Source organism: Macaca mulatta, chromosome 12 (assembly GCF_049350105.2).
Source record: "Macaca mulatta isolate MMU2019108-1 chromosome 12, T2T-MMU8v2.0, whole genome shotgun sequence".
NCBI classification, from domain to species: Eukaryota; Metazoa; Chordata; class Mammalia; order Primates; family Cercopithecidae; genus Macaca; species Macaca mulatta.
Window position 1 is genome coordinate 110,756,249 of NC_133417.1, and position 19,831 is coordinate 110,776,079.

The following is a 19,831-nucleotide window of genomic DNA, read 5'->3' on the forward strand; positions in this document are numbered from 1 at the left end:
GGTAAAGAATTAGAGCCATTGAATGTTTGTATCCAGGCCAGGCACAGTGGCTCATGCTTGTAATTTCAGCACTTTGGGAGGCCGAGGTGAAAGGATCACTTGAGCCCAAGAGTTCGAGACCAGCCCGGGCAACATAGTCAAACCTGTCTCTACAAAAATATACCAAAATTATTGGGGTATGGTGGCATGCATTTGCAATCCCAGCTACACGAGAGGCTGAGACAGGAGGACTGCTTGAGTCCAGGAGGTCGAGGCTGCAGAGATCCCTAAAAGAAAAAAAAAAGTATGTATCTATAGACTGCTGCAGTTGCACTGCTGCCACACGACGGGCAATCCCTTCTCAGTTGATGAGGCTTCTTGAGCTCCATCCCAATGGTTCCTTCCCAATGGTTGAGTTTATCAACACATCTTTTGATTTCCAAAAACAGTGGAACTGAGGATTGGAAGCAATACCAAGGCAGAGAAAAAGAAGAGAGAAAACCATGTCTGTACAGTATGTGGGTTTTAGAAAGGCCTGAAGTTTTATTGAACTTGGTACGGGTAAAACATCAATGCCACTGGAAGAGTGGAGATTTTGCTCACTTAGATCTCAGCAAGTAGTAAAACAAAAAGGAAAAAAAAATTGACAAAAGAGGACAAAATAAACGGATTTTTTTTTTTTTTTTGGTTAGTGGCTTTGGCCCTTTTATATTTCACTGTGTCTTTCGCAGGAATTTGTTGACATATAAGCTATATGGGAGAAGATCTGGACTATACAACATGTGAGTGAATGTCTAGCTTTTAAATATAGTAGAAATCATTTTTGAAAGGAAGCAACATGTTTACAGGCAGTCCCCAACATAGAAATAAACTGTGTTCCAGAAGTCCATTTAGAAGTTGGCAATTTAGAAGTAGGAATGGATTTTTCCCATAGGGAAAAAATATATATATTGTTTGTTAGAGTCCCAAACCAGTCTACAAAAACCCACTAAAAGCCAATAACCTTGTGCTAATCACAGAACAATAACCTTGAAGCAGAAACAGGGAGCTGTCTAAGCCAGGAGAGGAATAGGAAACTTTCTTTCCCCCTCCCTTCTTTTCTGGACACAATTTTTTAGGATACTCTCTGCGCCTTTCCCATCTACTGGTCTTTAAGTCTGTTTCCCCAGGTTCCCTGACTCTTAATTCCCCTACCTCCGCATCATGGCACCCCAGGTTAAGCCCGCTCCTCCCCTAAAGCGTTCAGGCATCCAGAGTTACTTCTCTGCCCCATCCCTCAACAAAGTTACCATTCTCAGTACAGATCGTCTCAGCAATACTCTGGGGGACAAAACTGATCCATAAAGGTTGTAGGGATAGTGAAAGCAGAGGGAACAGGAGAGAGGCTAATGGAATGTACTCCCGGAACAGGAGTGTTGAGCTATTCCTGATGCTCTGTTGCTACTACAGTAGCCTCTGGATTCTCCGGCACTTCTCTTTCCATGTATGGAGCCCAAGCTTTCACAGAGCTCGCTGTCTGACACTGCCTGTGGCCAGTGATCTGATCCTGAGAGTGGATCTGATTTCTCCAGCAAACTGGCCCTTTCTCCAGAGGAAGCCTTTTGTTTCTGGGTCTGCCCTCTGCAGCCCAAGGGCCAGTTACTACAACTAACATGGGCCATGATGCCTCAGCCCTGCTTGAAAATCTGCCCTGATAAGATAGCTCTTCTAAACTACTCCTGTCCACTCATCCTGTCTTTCGAAACACACAGATGTCTAGAGTTTTAGAACTAGTAATTTCGCAGATATGGGAAGCATTTTAGCACAGGAGACTCCGAAGCTAGGCTGCTTGAGTTCACATCCAGGCTGTACCCGTTACTCACTAGGTAAATTTGGGCAATTTATTTTACCTCTCTGTCTCCTTTAAAAGTGAGATAATAGTACTATCTCCTTGAAGTACTATGACACATACATGATTACATGTAAAGTATTTAGAATAGTGTCTAAACATGTAGAAGTGTCAATAAACATGAGGAATTTTTAAATGGTACACTTATCAAGGTTATTTGAAGTAACACATTCAATTGGCCAGACAGCCCTTCTGTCGTAGTCATTATTGGAGCTTCTGCACCTCTTTGGTTATTCCAGAGCTCTCGGACATTATACAGCACACAAAGCCTTGAGGGTGGCCTTCACATCCTGCTCCCTCTGGTTACCACTGAGATGCCCAGAGTCACTTCAGGTGGTAACTGTCAAGCTCGGTCGTCAGGCACTTTTAGCAAATTCCATTGGTCCAAAGGTCAATATCTATTTCCCTCTCTCCCACACGCATACTTTTCCTTCAAAAGTACATTCCTTTCATCCCTGACCCTGGGGGCACACCTAATCTCCTTAATGAGCTTATGCTAAAATCAAAGACCAGAAGAAAGTTGACTTCTAGCAGCTTCTGCCTGCAGCTCGGCAAAAACCCTGAAGCAAAGAAATACCAGGGTCCAGTTAAGCCCTTAAAATAGGAGGGTGAGATACAAAGAGAATATATACAAATTATTTACTCAATAAATTATACTACCTCCAGATTGTTAATAAAAATGGCATCATTTACTCAGTGCTGACTCTACCTTATTTAAGCTATTCCATATACTAGCTCTGTGAGGTAGGTATCTTTAATCCAGTTTTATAGATGAGAAAACAAAGGTTCCAAGACCTTGCCTCATGGCCACACAATCATTAGCAAAGCTGATTTTCAAGTCTCTACTGACTCCCGGTGAAAAGAGAAAGGAAAGCTCCTATTGCTGATGTTGAGATACTTCTTAATATAAGATGTTTGAAAGAAAGAAAATGTGTGAATATTCATCCATAAGCACTATGAAAACTGTCTTCTACCTTTGTTGAACTACTCTTGAATTATCACTCTTAATTTGTTTTTGAAACCAATAATATTGAACCAAAATCAAAGTGTGGTGTTTTCAGTCCTCTTTCAAAGTCTAAATGAAATCATTCTTTTTATGCTGTAATCAAATAAGTTACCCATCTCTGGCTCAAACCCAAACCTAAATAGCAAAGAGCAGAAAAAGAAAGTTCAGGAACACATGATTTTTCCATAGTATGTCAAAAAACCCTATGCTATACTTCCATTAAAGTGAAAAAAGAACTCTTTCTGCTTTTAATGAGCAATTAATTCCAGTTCAGGATGTCGAGTTTAGAATAGGTTAACTTCCCCCAAACCACAGCCGTTTGTATTGGATCATGGTTAAAACCTCAAATTCCAACTTCTACAATAATAACATTCTTTTCTTCTACTGCAATGGGAGAAATGACCATTTTATGTAACATAAGAAAAACTATAGCAGAAACCCCTATGAATTCCAGATTTCTTAAACTGTTCTCAAAGCTGTTTAAAATCAGTTGGGTACATTTTATTTTAGCAGTGCTTAAATGTTCTAAAATAAACTTTGGGTACTAAATTAAAAAATGAAGATGTCTGGAGTCAAAGATAGGAATATCTATCTAACTGGTATTTATAGTACATGTATCACTTAAATTTGACAACAATTAAAACTCCACAGAAGCCATGTTTGTGTTCAGATCCTGTGGCCTGGGATGTCCCCTCACACAGCATCCTGACTGTAACCAACCAATCAGGTCGCTACAGTGGCCATCTTGTTCTTTCAGTTTAAGGAAATTTTTGACCGACAGTCATTCTGAGATTTAACATCATTTGGTTCTTATTAAGTAGTAACTAGTTTGGTGTTGTGATGGGAAAAAGAAAATTCACAGGAAGCTTACCTCTGAAAGGAAGACAGAAAGCACACTTGGATCAAAGAAAACCCTAAAATGAGAATGGTCACTACAGTAGTATTGGAATTGCCATTCTCCACAAGAAAAATGACCATTTTTGAATGCAATTGTAATGACACATACTAAAGTCTATGACTTTCCAGCCCTCCTATGAATCTCATTAATGTCTTTGTATTTCATTCTGAGCCTTGAAATCACAGTGCTAAATTTTCGGAGTGTTTATGAAAGAGTACAAAAGTTGATACCACTGAATTTTAGCGAGGCTAACAGGAAAACTTGCCATTTATTTTAGTAAATGATCTAAGAAGAAGGGATATAATGTTGCTATTATAAACCATTGAGAAATAGTCTCTTTTCTACTTTCCAGATAAGGCTTTTGTGAAGCAGTGGAGTATTCAGGTTTTATCTCCATGAAGCTTTCTTCAAATGATCATTCCGTGTCATCTCTTACTCACAGACATAGCTCCATTCCCTAAACAGTAAAGTCAAAGTTGCATATGAGAGAAACTTATTTTCTGCAATTTTCCATTCCTTCGTTGGTTTTTTTCATTCAGTGAATACTCAGCAATTTATGAATGCCTAGGAAAGTGCACATTGAGCCTGACAATTGTATCATCAACACTTACCTACAAGGAAAGAAAACTTAATTGGGGTGTGTGTATATCTTTAAGCCTGTATGTGTGCATAAAGATGTGTGATTTGAAGTTTCTCCTTTACAGAAACAGAAGGAAATGTTGTAGGAGAAAGACAATCCGCATCCTGACCTGATGTCTTTTCTTTAATGAACCTTCTGGCTCACTCTATAATATTAGATACCCCTAAACCATGTGGAGACACCTCCATTTTTCTCTTTTGTTTTCCCATCATCACTAATTGCCAGAGTCACAGACTGTTTCTGAAGAGCAAATTTATTTTAGTTTTAAGTTTTTATATCTATCATCTACTTTTTTTCCTTTTTTTTTTTTTTTTTGTATGAACCAGGTTTCCTGTTTTCTGTGCCATTCCCTTTGCAGTAATTTCCCAGATTTAAATTGCCAGGCGTGCTTCGGCAGCAATGCACAATACGTGTATGTGGTTATAAGGGAATCAGAGACTCACATTTCAGAGGAGGAAATCGTGGTCTCACAATTAATGTGAATGATAGCAGGAAGGAATCTGTAAAGTAGCACTTGAATTGATGATTGGAGAAAAAAGAAAAAAAAACACTGTGGGCTTTAGGAGGTTGTGGCTTTCGTGCAGTTCTAGAACTATTTTGCCTCTTCCCAATTTCAGAAAATGGATAACTTTCTCCTTTCTATGTAAGGATATATATATATAAGGTTAAAAAGTCTAATCCCTAAATACATGATGATGCGGGGAGCAGATGACAGGCAAACAGGAAAGAACTGACGTTTTTTATCAAGCATTCAAATCTTCCCCTTTGTTGATTCATAAGAAAATTTGAGTACCTTCCCATTTAGAAACTTAAGAGTTTCCTGGCTTTCTTAAAGATTGTATCTCCAAAATAGGAAGAAAACTTGTTAATATCCTATCATCAATTAAGGAAAAGAATAGTCATTTTCACTTATGTTCTGTCACTTTGGCCCCAGGATTGGAGAACAGAATTTCAAAGTGTGTGGTTCCTTAGTCATACATTCATTTATTAATTAATGCGGTAGACCTTTACTCAGTGGCAACCTTGTGCCAGACATTTACTTGACTCTGAGGAATCAAAAGTGAATAAGGAGTTCATGTCTGCTGGGAAAGGCAGACAGGAAACATAATTTCAAATATAATGAGATATTTAGGAGTAGTTATGCAGGAAGAAATTGATAAGTGAATGCATAGGAAAGAGAGACTAACCAAGAATTAACGAGATAGATTTGCTTTTATCCCTGTGAAGTTTTCCCTTGTGTGTTCAGCCTTGCCTTTTGTCTGCATTTAGGGCTGTCTGCCTCCAAAGTAAGCTACTAAATCTAAACAATTGCCCTTTGTAATTTTGAAACAAATGTAAAGTGGCTTTTATCACGTTTCATGATGATACTTTTCTTTATGCCCAACCTCTCCTTTTGAGGATTTGAGCATTTCTGCATCATACTGTCCCAATTACCAACCAAGATCAGCCCTAGAGAAGTTTTTCTGTGTGTCGCAACTTATTCAATGATCATACCATCAATTAGTTGGTCACTCTTATCATTTCTAAATGATTTTGCATAGGATGTATCACAGGATGGCAGGTAGTAAAGATGGGTGTTGGTGTGGTTTTTGTTTCACATCCAATGCGGGAACACACACACTTACATTTGGTCATGATGTAAATTGTAAGTCTTCCTATGGCTTATGATTTTAGGAGGCTGAGAAACTCTGGTTTAGACTTTATGTTCCATATCTGCTTATTTACTGTTTCCCCTATGAGAACCCACATGGTACTATTTCACATTAGGAACTAAAAATTTTTAAATAAACATTATTAATAAATCTTATCTGAAACACATAATGAATGGCACATAGTTTGCTTTTCTTGTTTATATCTGCATATCAATATAGATAGATACATATGGATAGAAATATAGAGACACAAGTTGCATATATTTCAATGAATTTTAGTTTAATAGTCAATGATTTATAAAACTCTTAAATAAACATGTTGAAAGAGATTACAACCATAAAGTCAGAAATACGTGAATATACTTGGCATACTCCAGGCTTTCTTTATTCTCCTGAAAATTACTGTCTTTTATATTTAACACGTTTTTATGTTTCTATTATTTTTCTTTCTTACAGTTCTATTTTTTTTTTTTACTTTAATTTTAGGTTTGAGGGTACATGCAAAGGTTACTTACATAAGTAAACTCATGTCACAGGGGTTTGTTGGACAGATTATTTCATCACCCAGGAATTAAGCCCAGTACCCAATAATTTACCTTTTCTGCTCCTCTCCCTCCCCCGACCTTCCACCCTCAAATAGACCCCAGTGTCTCTTGTTTCTTTGTTTTCATAAGTGCTCATCATTTAGCTCCCACTTATAAGTGAGAACATACAGTACTTGGTTTTCTATTCCTGCATTAGTTTGTTGAGGATAATAGCCTCCAGCTCCATCCATGTTCGCACAAAAGACATGATCTCATTATTTTTTTGACTGCATAGTATTCCATGGTGTATATGTGCCACCTTTGCTTTATCCAGTCTGTTATTGGTGGAGATTTAGCTTGATTCCATGTCTTTACTATTGTGAATAGTGCTGCAGTAAACATTTGCTTGCACGTGTCTTTATGGTAGAATGATTTCTATTCCTTTGAGTATATACCCATAACGAGATTGTTGTTTCAAATGGTGGTTCTACTTTTAGCTCCTTGAGGAATCACCATACTGCTTTCCACAATAGTTGAACTAATTTACAGTCTTACCAACAGTGTATAGGTGTTCCCTTTTCTCCACAACTTTGCCAGCATCTATTAGTTTTAGATTTTTTAACAATAGCCATTCTGATGGGTGTGAGATGGTATCACATTGTGGTTTTGATTTGCATTTCTCTAATGATCAGCGATATTGAGATTTTTTTCATGTGCTTGTTGGCTGCATGTATGTCTTTTTTGAAAAGTATCAGTTCATGTCCCTTTTAATGGGGTTGTTTTACTCTTGTAAATTTAAGTTCCTCATAGATTCTGGATATTAAACATTTGTCAGATGCATACTTTGCAAATATTTTCTCCCATTCTGTAGGCTGTATGTTTACTCTGTTGATAGTTTCTTTTGCTCTGCAGAAGCTCTTAAGTTTAATTAGATCTCATTTCTCAATTTTTGCTTTTGTTGCGATTGCTTTTGGTGTCTTTGTCATGAAACCTTTGACTGTTCCTGTGTCCAGGATGGTATTGCCTGGGTTGTCCTCCAGGGTTTTTATAGTTTTAGGTTTTACGTTTAAGTCTTTAATTCATTTTTAGTTGATTTTTGTATATAAGGAAAGGGTCTAGCTTCAGTCTTCTGCACATGGCTAGCCAGTTATCCCAGCACCATTTATTGAATAGGGAGTCTGTTCTCCATTGCTTGTTTTTGTCAGCATTATCAAAGATCAGGTGGTCATAGGTGTGTACCCTTATTTCTGGGCTCTCTATTCTGTTCCATTGGTCTGTGCGTCTCGTTTTGTACCAGTACCATGCTGTTTTGGTTACCGTTGCCATGTAGTATACTTTGTAGTTAGGTAACATGATGCCTCCTGCCTTGTTATTTTTGCTTACGATTGCCTTTGCTACTTGGTCTCTTTTTGGTTCCATATGAATTGTAAAATAGTCTAGTTCTGTGAAGAATGTCATTGGTAGTTTGATAGGAATAGCATTGGATCTGTAAATTGCTGTGGGTAGTATGGCCATTTTAATGATACTGATTCTTCCTATTCATGAACATGAAATGTTTTTTCCATTTGTTTGTGTCATCTCTGATTTCTTTGTAACTGTAATTGTAATCTGTTTTGTAATTCTCATTGTAGAGATCTTTCACCTCCTTGGTTAGCTGTATTTCTAGGTATTTTATTCTTTTGGTGGCAGTTGTGAATGGGATTGCCTTTCTGATTTGGCTCTCAGCTTAGCTGTTGTTGGCATAAAGGAATGCTAGTGATTTTTGTATACTGAAACTTTGCTGCAGTTTATCAGCTGAAGGAGCTTTTGGGTTGAGACTATGGGGTTCTCTAGATATAAAATCATATCATCTGCAAGCAGAGACAGTTTGACTTCCTCTCTATTTGGATGCCCTTTCTTTCTTTCTTTTGCCCAATTGCTCTGGCTGGGACTTCCAATACTCTGTTGATCAGGAGTGGTGAGAGAGAGCATCCTTGTCTCGTGCCAGATTTCAAGAGAAATGCTTCCAGTTTTTGCCCATTCAGTATAATATTGGTTGTATGTTTGTCATAGATGGCTCTTATTATTTTGAGGTATGTTCCTTCAATACCTAGTTTATTGAGAGTTTTTAACATGAAGGGGTACTGAATTTTATCAAAAACCTTTTCTGCATCTATTGAGATAATCATGTGGTTTTTGTCTTTAATTCTGTTTATGTGATGAATCACATTTATTGATTTTTTTTTCTCTTATTATACTTTAAGTTCTAGGGTACATGTGCACAATGTGCAGGTTTGTTACATATATATACATGTGCTATGTTGGTGTGCTGCACCCATTAACTCATCATTTACATTAGGTATATCTCCTAATGCTATCCCTCCCCCTTACCCCCTCCCCACAATAGGACCCGGTGTGTGATGCTCCGCTTCCTGTGTCCAAGTGATCTCATATTGATTTTCATATGTTGAATCAACCTTGCATCTCAGGGATGAAGCCTACTTGATCATGATGGATAAGCTTTTTGGTGTGCTGCTGGATTCTGTTTGCAAGTATTTCGTTGAGGATTTTTGCATCAATGTTCATCAGGGATATTGGCTTTAAGCTTTGTTATTGTTGTCTCTCTGCCTAGTTTTAGTATCAAAATGATGCCAGCCTCATAGAATGAAGTGGGGACGAGTTTCTCTTGGGAAGGTGTATGTGTCCAGGAATCTATCCATCTCTTCTAGGTTTTCTAGTTTGTGTACATAGAGGTGTTCATAGTAGCTTCTGATGGTTATTTTTATTTCTGTGGAGTCAGTGCTTATATTCCCTTCATCATTCCTAATTGTGTTTATTTGGATCTTCTCATTTCTTCTTTATTAGTCTAGCTACCAGCCTATCTATCTTACTAATTTTTTTCAAAAAACTAACTTCTGGATTCATTGATCTTGTGAATGGTTTTTCATGTCTCAATTTCCTTCATTTCAGCTCTGATTTTTGTTATTTCTTGTCTTCTGCTAGCTTTGGGGTTGATTCATTATTGCTTCTCTAATTCTAATTCTTTCATTGTGATGTTAGGTTGTTAATTTGAGATCTTTCTAACTTTTGGATGTGAGCAGATATTACTGTGAATTTCCCTTTTAACACTGCCGTTGCTGTGTTCCAGAGATTCTGGTGTGTTGTGTCTTTGTTCTCATTAGTTTTAAAGAATTTTTTATTTCTGCCTTAATTTCATTATTTGCCAAAAAGTCATTCAGGAGCATGTTGTTTAATTTCCATATAATTGCACGTTTTTGAGTGATTTCTTAGTCTTGACTTGTATTTTTATTGCACTGTGGTCCGAGAGTGTTTTTGTTATGATTTTGCTGAGGATTGATTCATGTCCCATTATGTGGACAATTTTACAGTATGTGCCATGTGGTGATAAGAAGAATGTATATTCTGTTGGTTTGGGGTGGACAGTTGTATAGAGTTCTGTCAGTTCCATTTGGTCCAATGTTGAGTTCAGGTCCTGAATATCTTATAAATTTTCTGCCTCGATGATCCAGTAATATCAGTAGAGTGTAGGAGTCTCCCATTATTATTGTGTGGGAGTCTATGTCCCTTTGTAGGTCTCTAAAAGCTTGTTTTACAAATTTGGCTGCTACTGTATTGGGTTTATATATATTTAGGATAGTCAGGTCTTGTTGAATTGAACTCTTTACCATTATGTAATGCCCTTCTTTATCTTTTTGTTCTTTGTTGGTTTGAAGTCTGTTTTGTGTTAAATTAGGATTGCAACCCCTACTGTTTTCCATGTGCTTGGTAGATTTTCTTCTGTCCCTTTATTTTGAGCCTACAGGTGTCATTTCATGTGAGATGGATCTCTTGAAGACAGCAAGTCATTTGGTCTTACACTTTTATACAGCTTGCCATTCTGTGCCTTTTAAGTGAGGCATTTAGCAGGTTTACATTCAAGGTTAATATTGATATGTGTGGATTCGATCCTGTCATCATGTTGTTAGCTGGTTATTATGTTGGCTGTGTGGTTGCTTTATAGTGACACTGGTCTGTGTGCTTTTGTGTTAGCTGGTAGCAGTCTTTCCTTTCTATATTTAATGTTCCTTTCAAGATTTCTTGTAAGGCAGGTCTGGTCATAGTGAATTCCCTCAACATTTGCTTATCTGAAAAGGATCTTATTTCTCCTTTGCTTAGGAAGCTTCGTTTAGCTGGATATAAAATTCTTGGTTGAAGATTTTTTTCTTTCAGAAAGTTGAATATAGGCTGCCAAACTCTTCTGGCCTGTAGGGTTTCAACTGAGAGGTCTGCCGTTAGCCTGATGGTGTTCCCTTTGTGGGTGACCTGCCCTTTCTCTCTAGCTGCTTTTAACATTCTTTCTTTCATTTCAACCTTGGAAAAATCTGATGATCATGTGTCTTGGGGATGATCTTCTTATGGAGAATCTTGCAGGAGTTATCTGTATTTCCTGAATTTGACTGTTGGCCTGTCTAGCAAGGTTGGGAACGTTTTCATGAACAATAGCCTGAAATACATGTTCCAAGTTGTTTGCTTTCTCCCCCTCCCTTTCAGGCATGACTGATTTGGTCTCTTTTCATAATCCCATTCTTTCCAGAGGTTTTGTTCATTTGTCTGACTGTCTTATTTAAAGAATCAGTCTTCAAGCTCTGAGATTCTTTCCTCAGCTTGGTTTATTCTGCTGTTAATACTTATGATTGCATTGTGAAATTCTTCTATTGTGTTATTCAGCTCTGTCAGACCCATTATGTTCTTTTTTACACTGGCTATTTCATCCTTCAGCTCCTGTATCACTTTGTTGTGATTCTTACATTCCTTGAATTAGGTATTGCCAGCCTACTGAATCTCAATGACCTTCATTCCTATCCATATTCTGAATTCTATTTGTGTTGTTCTAGCCAGTTCAGCCTGGTTAAAGAACTCTTGTTAGAGACCTTTTTTTCTAAAAAAAAGTTTTGGTGTTACTGCCAACCTGGTGAGGTTGTTTGGAGGACATATCAGAGTTGTTGTGTTGCTTCTTTCTTATCTCTGCATGTGGGTGGTTCCATTTACTGCATTGTAGATTGAGTACAGTCAATAGACTTCTTTTCTGGATGTTTTCACTGGACTGAGGCTTTGTGCAGAGTATTTGAAGCTGACTTCTTATCTCTGGTTTCAGAGGTGGGTATGTTAGCAAGGCATTTTTGGTGTTAAAGCTTTGGGGTGTGATCCAGTAGATGGCACTTAGGCTTAGTCAGTTGGTAGACTCTTGCTTGGTTTTGTGGCTCCCCTGTGTTTCCTCATAGTTGCAACTATGTTCTCCCTCAATGCTCCGAAAGTTTGGGTTCTCTCCCTCTTCAGTGCTGGCTGTAGATAATGGCTTGGCACTCCTGGTCTGCCCACTGCAGCTCTGGAGAGATCTGAGTGTTTATGTTCCTCCCCTAACTTAGAGGCAAAAAAGGAAGGGACCTTAGCAGTGATTGTGGCCAAGGGTCTTTTGTTTGTCTCCCGAAGCCTCTGCCCTAGAGAGATGCAGGTCAGTAATCCCTCAGTGGGATGGGGAGGGTCTGTGCTGCAAGCCCAAGCCAGGGATTCCTTGTCTGGTGATGAGTAGTGGTGGGTATGTGGGAACCATGGGAGATGGTCTGTCCTCCTCTCCTTGGGTCGACTACAAAGTGCTAAAGCACTTGGGTTCTTTGCTCCTTTGTCAGTCCAAGGGTTGCAAGGGCACTTCCACTGCAGAGGCAGTGACAGAGAGGCTTTCAGTTGCCCCTGGAGGCTCTCTGTCCAGGGAGTTGCTGAGTTGCTGCTGGCTCAATAGCTCTGGCTGGGGATGACTGGAGGCTCAGGCCTGGAAGACAACAAGTTTTTATCATAAAAGTAATACATGGTCTAAAATGTTCAGGTAATTGGTAAAAGTGTTAAAATGAAAATGTAAATTATTCATTATCTGACCACCCAAGAAATGAACACTGTTTGTTTATGTTTTGGAGTGTTTTCTTTCTATACATACACACACACACACACGTATGTATAACTTATGTAGTAATTAAATTGGGATCCTTCTGAATATGCTATATTTAAGCCACTTTTTTAACTTTGTTATATTTTGAAAATTTCTCATGACATTAAACAGTCTTCAAAACTGTAAATTTAATGTTTAATGCATAGTATTTTCTAGAAAGGATATTAAGTAATTAGTTAATCACTTTACCATTATTAGACGTTTAAGTTGTATTCATTGTTTCTTATAAGTAGTGAAATAATAATTAGCCTTATACATAAGTATTTGTATTATTAGTTCTTTATCATAAATCAATATAAGATGCTCATTATCTAGTATGAGGCCATGAAATTTATTTAAAATTTGGCACATATTACTCATCCTTCCTATGAAAGTTGTTAAGTTTATATTCTTGCCAGCAGCATATTCATTAATACACTGAACAAATATTAATAGTCTGTTTTATATGGATTTTAGAGTAACCCTATTAAAATTGAGTTTGAAACAAACAATTTTTGTATTTTTCCTAGTTTTACCAATTTGATGACAAATATCAATTATGTTGTTTTCATTTCTTAATTACAACTGAGAATAAACATTTCATAGGTTTATTGGCCATGTATATTTCTTTTTATGAATTTTCTATTTTTTCTATTACAGTGTTTGCCTTTGTCACTCCTAACTTGTTAAGGTTCTTGATATGGAAAGAAGAGTATTAAACCTTTACTGTCAAATTTCATTCAGGGTTTTTTTTTCCAACTTTGTCAATAGATTATTTAACTTTGTGATACCTTAGAGCTTAAGGACTTTTATTTTTGGGTAAACAAACTTGGGATATTTGATTATATGATTTTTTTCTCCTTTTTCTATTAATGTGAGAGTTTATATGAATATACTAATGTTGAATAGCCCTTGCAGTTCTGAAAAAATAAGTCTATACTTACATGCTGTCTGTTTTTTCCTTTAGAGAGACCTGCGCAGGGATTAATATTTCATTACTGATTTTTTATCTTACTTGTAAGTGAAATTGATAAGTAGGTTTTTTTGTTTGTTTGTTTCTAACTTTAGCTGTTTTATACAGAAGGGTTACATTACCTTTGCCAAATGATCTGGCTAGCTTTTCATCTGCTTCTGTGCTTTGTAACAACATCTATAATGTAGGAATTATCTCTTTCTTTGTAAAGATTTTAAATAACTCATCCATAAAAACATCTACCTTGATCCTCTTTCCTGGGTAATTCTTTGACACCTTTTTAAGCTTTTCTGATAGATACAGATATTTGGAAAAGGAGATTTTTTTCCTTTACTGAATTTTGGAAATCTGTCTTTTCTGTAAAATTACCTATATTTCTTTGAGATTTTTAACCTTTTAGTGTATTTTATTATTTTGTGTTTTCATTTTTTACTTCATTATTTTTACTCCATTAATTATTTTGTTTCCTTAAAAAGAAATGAAACAAACCTACTTTTTGAATTATTCAGCTATTTATTCTACGTACATCTCAGTATCATTTTAAAACAATATAATTTAAGGCAATGAATTTGCTTTTGAACTTAGTTTAGGTATACTTCTGGAAGTGATAATATGCTAGCATTCTTATTATTTTTTTCTAAGTATTCTATAATATTAAAGACTTTTTAGTTTTCCTTTGATCAAGAATGATTTATATGATCTTTATTAGGTTTTTTATTTAAGTTTTTATTACTAATGTATGGTTTTAAGCTCTGTAGTCAAGGACAGTGACTTCTCCCATTTTTGCCTGGTGGCATTTATTAAAAGTCGGCATAATATATGGTAACTGTTCTCGTTTAAAAAATTAATTAAATTCAAAATAATGATTTTTCTGTAAGTATGTATTCTCTAATAAATACTTATTGAGTGCCTATTATATATTCCAGGCACCATGAAGGTGCTGGAGGATAGCAAAGAGCAAAATAGACAAAAATCTCTTGGCTTGTGGTACTGGCACATTAGTAGGTAATAAATATGTGCATACCATATTTCCTTAAATATAAGTCAGCACCGATTATTATACACACAATAAATTTTTACTAACAGCTTTTAAATGTAAATTTTTACATTAAAAGACATTTCAGTTTTACAAATATTTAGGTATGAGAAATGTGTTTCTTACTATTGAGAAAATATAGTAAAACAACCTTATTAATTATACTTTTTGATACTGTAAATACTTATTTATCACTTTGTTTATCTGTTAAACACAGATATTAAGTTAAAATTCCCATATACTATTTGGTTCTGAGGCCTTTCAGTATCCCTTTTTTCTTAGGTCTATCACTTATTAAAAGTTGAATTGTGTCATTTGATTCATTCTGAGGCTTTTTCTTCCAAAGAAATGTTTAACTCATTTCTATCTGTTATGATAACTGGGATTCTTGTCCTTTCTGTCATCTTGTTTCAGGCTTTGTTTTATATACCCTTTTCTGTTTTCTTACCCCATGTACTATGTGTGTGTCTGTGTGTATGTTTTTTCTTTTTTTCTTTTTTGAGATGGAGTCTAGCTCTGTTGCCTAGGCTGGAGTGCAGTGGCGCAATCTTGCCTCACTGCAACCTCTGCCTCCCGGGTTCCAGCAATTCTTTGCCTCAGCCTCCTGAGTACCTGGGATTACAGGCACCTGCTACCATGCCTGACTAGTAGAGACAAGGTTTCACCATCTTGGCCATGCTGGTCATACCATATTTCCTTTGATAATTTTTAGTAATTTCAATCATACTGGCTTTATAAATATTCTTTAGCATATTTTCTCTATCAACATCAAAAATAAAATAATCTTTTGAGTCCCTTCCATGTTAAAGAAACAAAGTAACATGACTGTGTTATCACAACTTTCCTTTATACTTTTTAACCTGTGGCATTTAAGATAAAGTTGTATTTCTAAAGAAGGTGTATCTCTATTTTTAAAATATTTTTGATGTGACATACATCCTACTATCCAGGGATTATATGCAGTGTTTAATGCCAGTCCTTCCTTGCTGTGACAGCTCCATTGCCCAGTTCTTTATTTTGATTCATCTCTCGGATAACCTGCCTTTTTTTTTTTTTTTTGAGTAATTTTAGTTCAGGAAGAATATGTAGGCAGTATATTTTTAAATCCTTAAAATCTGATAATATTCTTTATATATAAATCTAAATATTTATAAGAATGTCTGCTGGGTTGAAGTTTGAAGTACATAACAAATTTTTTTTTGTAATGAATGACTTGACTGCTTCCCACGGCTTTTTTCCTGAAAATTCTATTATCTTTTGGTTTTTAATATTGGTGAAGGAGAAATCTGAGGTTTATCTAACTTTTCTTTCTTCTAAGTAACTTGTTTTCTCTGTCTGGATCTTAGGGGCTTCTTTCTTTGTTCACGATATTCCAATTTTTTGCCTACATTTGTCAGGGTTTTGGTCTCTGCATTCATTTTGCCAAACCTTTTTTGTGTTCTATTTTATTGATGGCTTCATGTTAGTCTCCTGCTGTTTTCTTGCTTGAAAGCAACCTTAAATGAAGTGATTGAAGTCTCCTTGATTCTCATCACCTTACATCTGAATATTTGTAGAAGAGTCTCCTCAAACCTCAACACCAGGACTGTCTGATGTTATTTCACACCTCCTGTTTAGAAATTCAGCAGCTGAGAGAACAGGAGTGGAGCTACAACCCTCAACAATACTTGGAGGAGAACTTTGCATCTGCTTAGTTTTGCAGGTGGTTTTGCTGAAATCACTGGATAAGGGGTGAGCTTTCCAGGGTGAAGTCATACCCTGACTTCTGTTTGGCCCAGCTCTCTCATCCTATATTGCCTGTGGTTGTGTCTGCCCTTCATCTTCATACTATTTCCCATCTAATTAGAAGAGAGAGCACTTTCTATCTTTTAGATTTTTTCCACGGTTAAAGCTACTTGGAGAATCCAAGACTTTCCAGGTGTTCTGTTCGGAATGCTGCCACTTCCAACATAACAGAAAGCCCCATGTTAATCTCCTCAGTCTCATAACCTCTCCTCCAGCCTCACCCTTCTAATGAAAGGCTTAGCCTCCTCTGCCTGCTCCCCAGGAAGGGTTGGTTTTGAGCTGGCACCATGCCCTCCTTTCTGCCTAACCCATGGCAGTATTTCCAATACATACTCCTCAAAGACTCGCACTGGTGCATGTTTCACCTGTTTCCTATGTGGTTGGTCATTTCAGCCAGAATCTGGGAGATCAGTAGTAGATTGCCTATGCTCACATTGCCATTTTTATTCAGAATTTGATACCCATCAACACACTTAAACCTCTTCAGAATAAGAGATTTCTTAGTGATGTACCATGGCAAGAACCAGGACAGTTTTATTGCCTCACAAAGCCCATTTTCTTAGCTGCAACTTTCTTATTCACACACAGTAAAGCAATGCATATCTTATGGTATGACTGGAAAATACTAGGGCTTTTTTCCCCTCCTACATGGTTAACTCCTAATTTTTCTTTAAATGGTCCTGAAAACAAGAGACATGGTATGTAAAACTTTCAAATTGGTTTCCATACCACTCCAAGAGTAGGGTCTCTGGAAAATATAGTAACAAAGCTGGTTTTCTAGTTACATGTCACCATAACTTCAGTAGGGCTAAGCTGAAAGGCCAAAGAAATTCAGAGAATTAAGAGGTTTTTGTTTTAACATTAAAGATGTAAAAAATAATTATAATATAATGCTGGGTGTTATGTATTCACAATTACCTTCTAACACAAAAAGGTTTTATTTTGTCTGTCAGGGTGCATTGTTGTAATTGTTAAAGATAAAAAACAAAGTTCCTGCTGTAGACATAGAGATATTTGTTGCATGACTTTATTAGCTCCTAGACTGAGGTCTATAGTGTGGATGCTAACCTAATAACAGAATCATATTTAGAATACAGTAGGAAATTCTCTCTGCAGATTCAGAACAGTACACATGAGACCCAGCATTATCGAAGGCTTATCCTTTCTCACACTGAACTAATACTCACCCTTCATTTTGGTGACAACTCCAGCTCAATAAGAATTTCAACAAAGGGCCTGACTCTCGCCCCTTCCAGCCCCTTCGCTCCAGCAGATATGATTACTGGGATTCTGCCTATGGGTCCATGATGTGTACCCAGTCCCGGGGAAGGTGCAGGAAAATCTGATCCTTTTTCAGAAATCATCTTAGAATCAAACCAGTCTTACTCTGATTTTCATGATACTCCCCACCCTGCCCTTGCTTCCCTCAAGGTCTGGGGCTCCATGTCCTTATCAGTATCAGACTTCCACTGAGGCTGCTATCTCCAGTACCCCCAGAACACTAGGATTATAGTTTCTGCTGGAATTCCCTAACCTACATTGCTCACCCATTTCGACTTGACCCAAATGCTTGCCAACTGGTCATGGACAATCTTGAACATAGATTGTTTCACACTTTGTCCTAATCTGTCCTTTCTTCTCAGATCCGTCTTTTTATCCTTGTCCGTCTGTGTACCCGTAGTCACATCTGGGTGTCTGTAGTGGGATTGTGGATGTGCACTTCTACCCACTGTAAGCAGCTATCACAGGTCCAGCCCATTCTACTGCTCCCTTGATATATGGTAGTGACAGAACCTTGCTTTCAAAATCAAAACTACAAAGGTGATTCCAGTATTGCCAGGTAGAGTTTTACAAAGAGTACTTGCCTTTGTGGCCCTGTTTTCTAAAATTTTAGTAAGCAGGTATGCCCAGAAGTATGCCAGCCAGAAAGTCTGCAGCAGCTCTGGGGCCTCAGTAATGTAAGCATGACTCTAACTTGATAGCAAGCTCAACCTTGATCTCCAACTGCTCGTCTACTGTTTACGGCACTTACTGCCTGGCCACATTTTCATTTTTGACTTGGAAACAAACAAGACAGATGCCACATTCCATACCACTACCTTTTTTAGTTCTAGTGAAGAAAATAATGTAAGATGCTGAATTGACATGAAAAAAAACTAAATGCACAAGATTACCACTTCTGCTTAGTGCTTTGTCTTTAGTAATTATTGCATTTTTGTATAGTTAACTCTTAAGGTATGCAATGCCCAAAGCACAATTTTATTGCCTTTATTTTGGCCTCTGGGGGTGGCAGGGAGTAGGGGAGACCAATCTTTATCAATAATGGGTAGTAATTTTAAAATCATTTAAAATGATTTCTGTACTCATATATTCAAACCCCCTTTCCAGGTAAATTCTGTTTGGGGACACAAGTGGTCAGTGAGATACCACTTGGCTTTTAGATGGTGAAGAAGTCAAATGAGAGGTCTGCAGCTATAAATAAAATAGCACAAGTGTAGAAGCATCATCAGACACAGCAAGTATAACTATAATGAAAGTTACCTTGAACAAATCAGTTCTCAGGATAGCATTCATTTCTTATTGATAAATATGCTTGATGCAATGAAGTATGGCTTCCAGAAAGATAATGGAGTAGATAAACAATCTATTTGGAAACATAAACACACACACACATACACACTGGAGGGAGTGTGGGTTAGCACAAATCTTGTCAGTACAACCTAATGACCTTCTGTAGAACAGGCCTTTGACAAGGGGGAAAAAATAGAAAAAGTCATTTTTTTTTTTACTGCAGTAAGGCTTTTTTGTAAAAATTCTGTGGTACGTGACCAACATCAGTAAAGGAGAAAAGAGCTTAGCTCTTACTTCTTTTATATGGGTGAACTATGGTTTGAGGATGATGACAAAACAAATCATTAATGTTTGAGTTTCGGTTGACTACAGTATACTAAGTAGTCTTTTCTGTGGTGACAACTGACAAGGGGCAGTTAAAGATGTGGCTATCTCAAGTACTCCTCTGCCACAGAAAACCTCCCAGAGGTCAACCATTAGAACCCCTACTGTTTCTGTGTCAGTGTATAAGGCCAGGCAATAAGGCAATAGCCTTCATCAGAATCTGTCTCAACCTTCCCTGCAGCCTCCTTTCCATTCTTAGATCATAGAGAGTACATACTTGATAAATGCTTGTTGCATTGGGCAGCATTGTTTCTAGGTCTCTCTCAGGAAAAGGAGGAGGATCGAGACCTACCATACTTATCTTAGGAGTAACACAGAAGTTTCTCCAGATACAAAGTCCAATTCTCTCTACTGTAAAGCCTAGTCCTCATCTCACTACCTTTTTCAAGTAGCTGATGACACCTACATGATGCATCAGAGATGGATTGACTGCTTTTGAGAAGTTACTCATGGCCCATCATGCATCAAGATTCTTACTCATCCACAGTCCCCTGCAAACAGCTAGCTATTACAGTCAGCAGCCAATGGTCTGTGTG

General features: G+C 37.2%; 1 protein-coding gene across 5 annotated transcripts in view; it reads left to right on the top strand.

The window, feature by feature from the left end:
- PARD3B (par-3 family cell polarity regulator beta) overlaps window positions 1–19,831 on the top strand; it is a 1,090,519-nt gene that overhangs the window by 971,816 nt on the left and 98,872 nt on the right. Inside the window, exons 22-23 of one of the 5 annotated variants that reach the window (XM_028831017.2) lie at window positions 13,514–13,563; window positions 16,112–16,197. The exons of the other annotated variants lie outside the window; for them this stretch is intronic. Coding sequence (XP_028686850.2) covers window positions 13,514–13,534 — 21 coding nt within the window. The 3' untranslated portion in view covers window positions 13,535–13,563; window positions 16,112–16,197. Of the gene's footprint in view, window positions 1–13,513; window positions 13,564–16,111; window positions 16,198–19,831 lie in introns of those variants that run through there. 5 annotated transcript variants of the gene reach the window in all.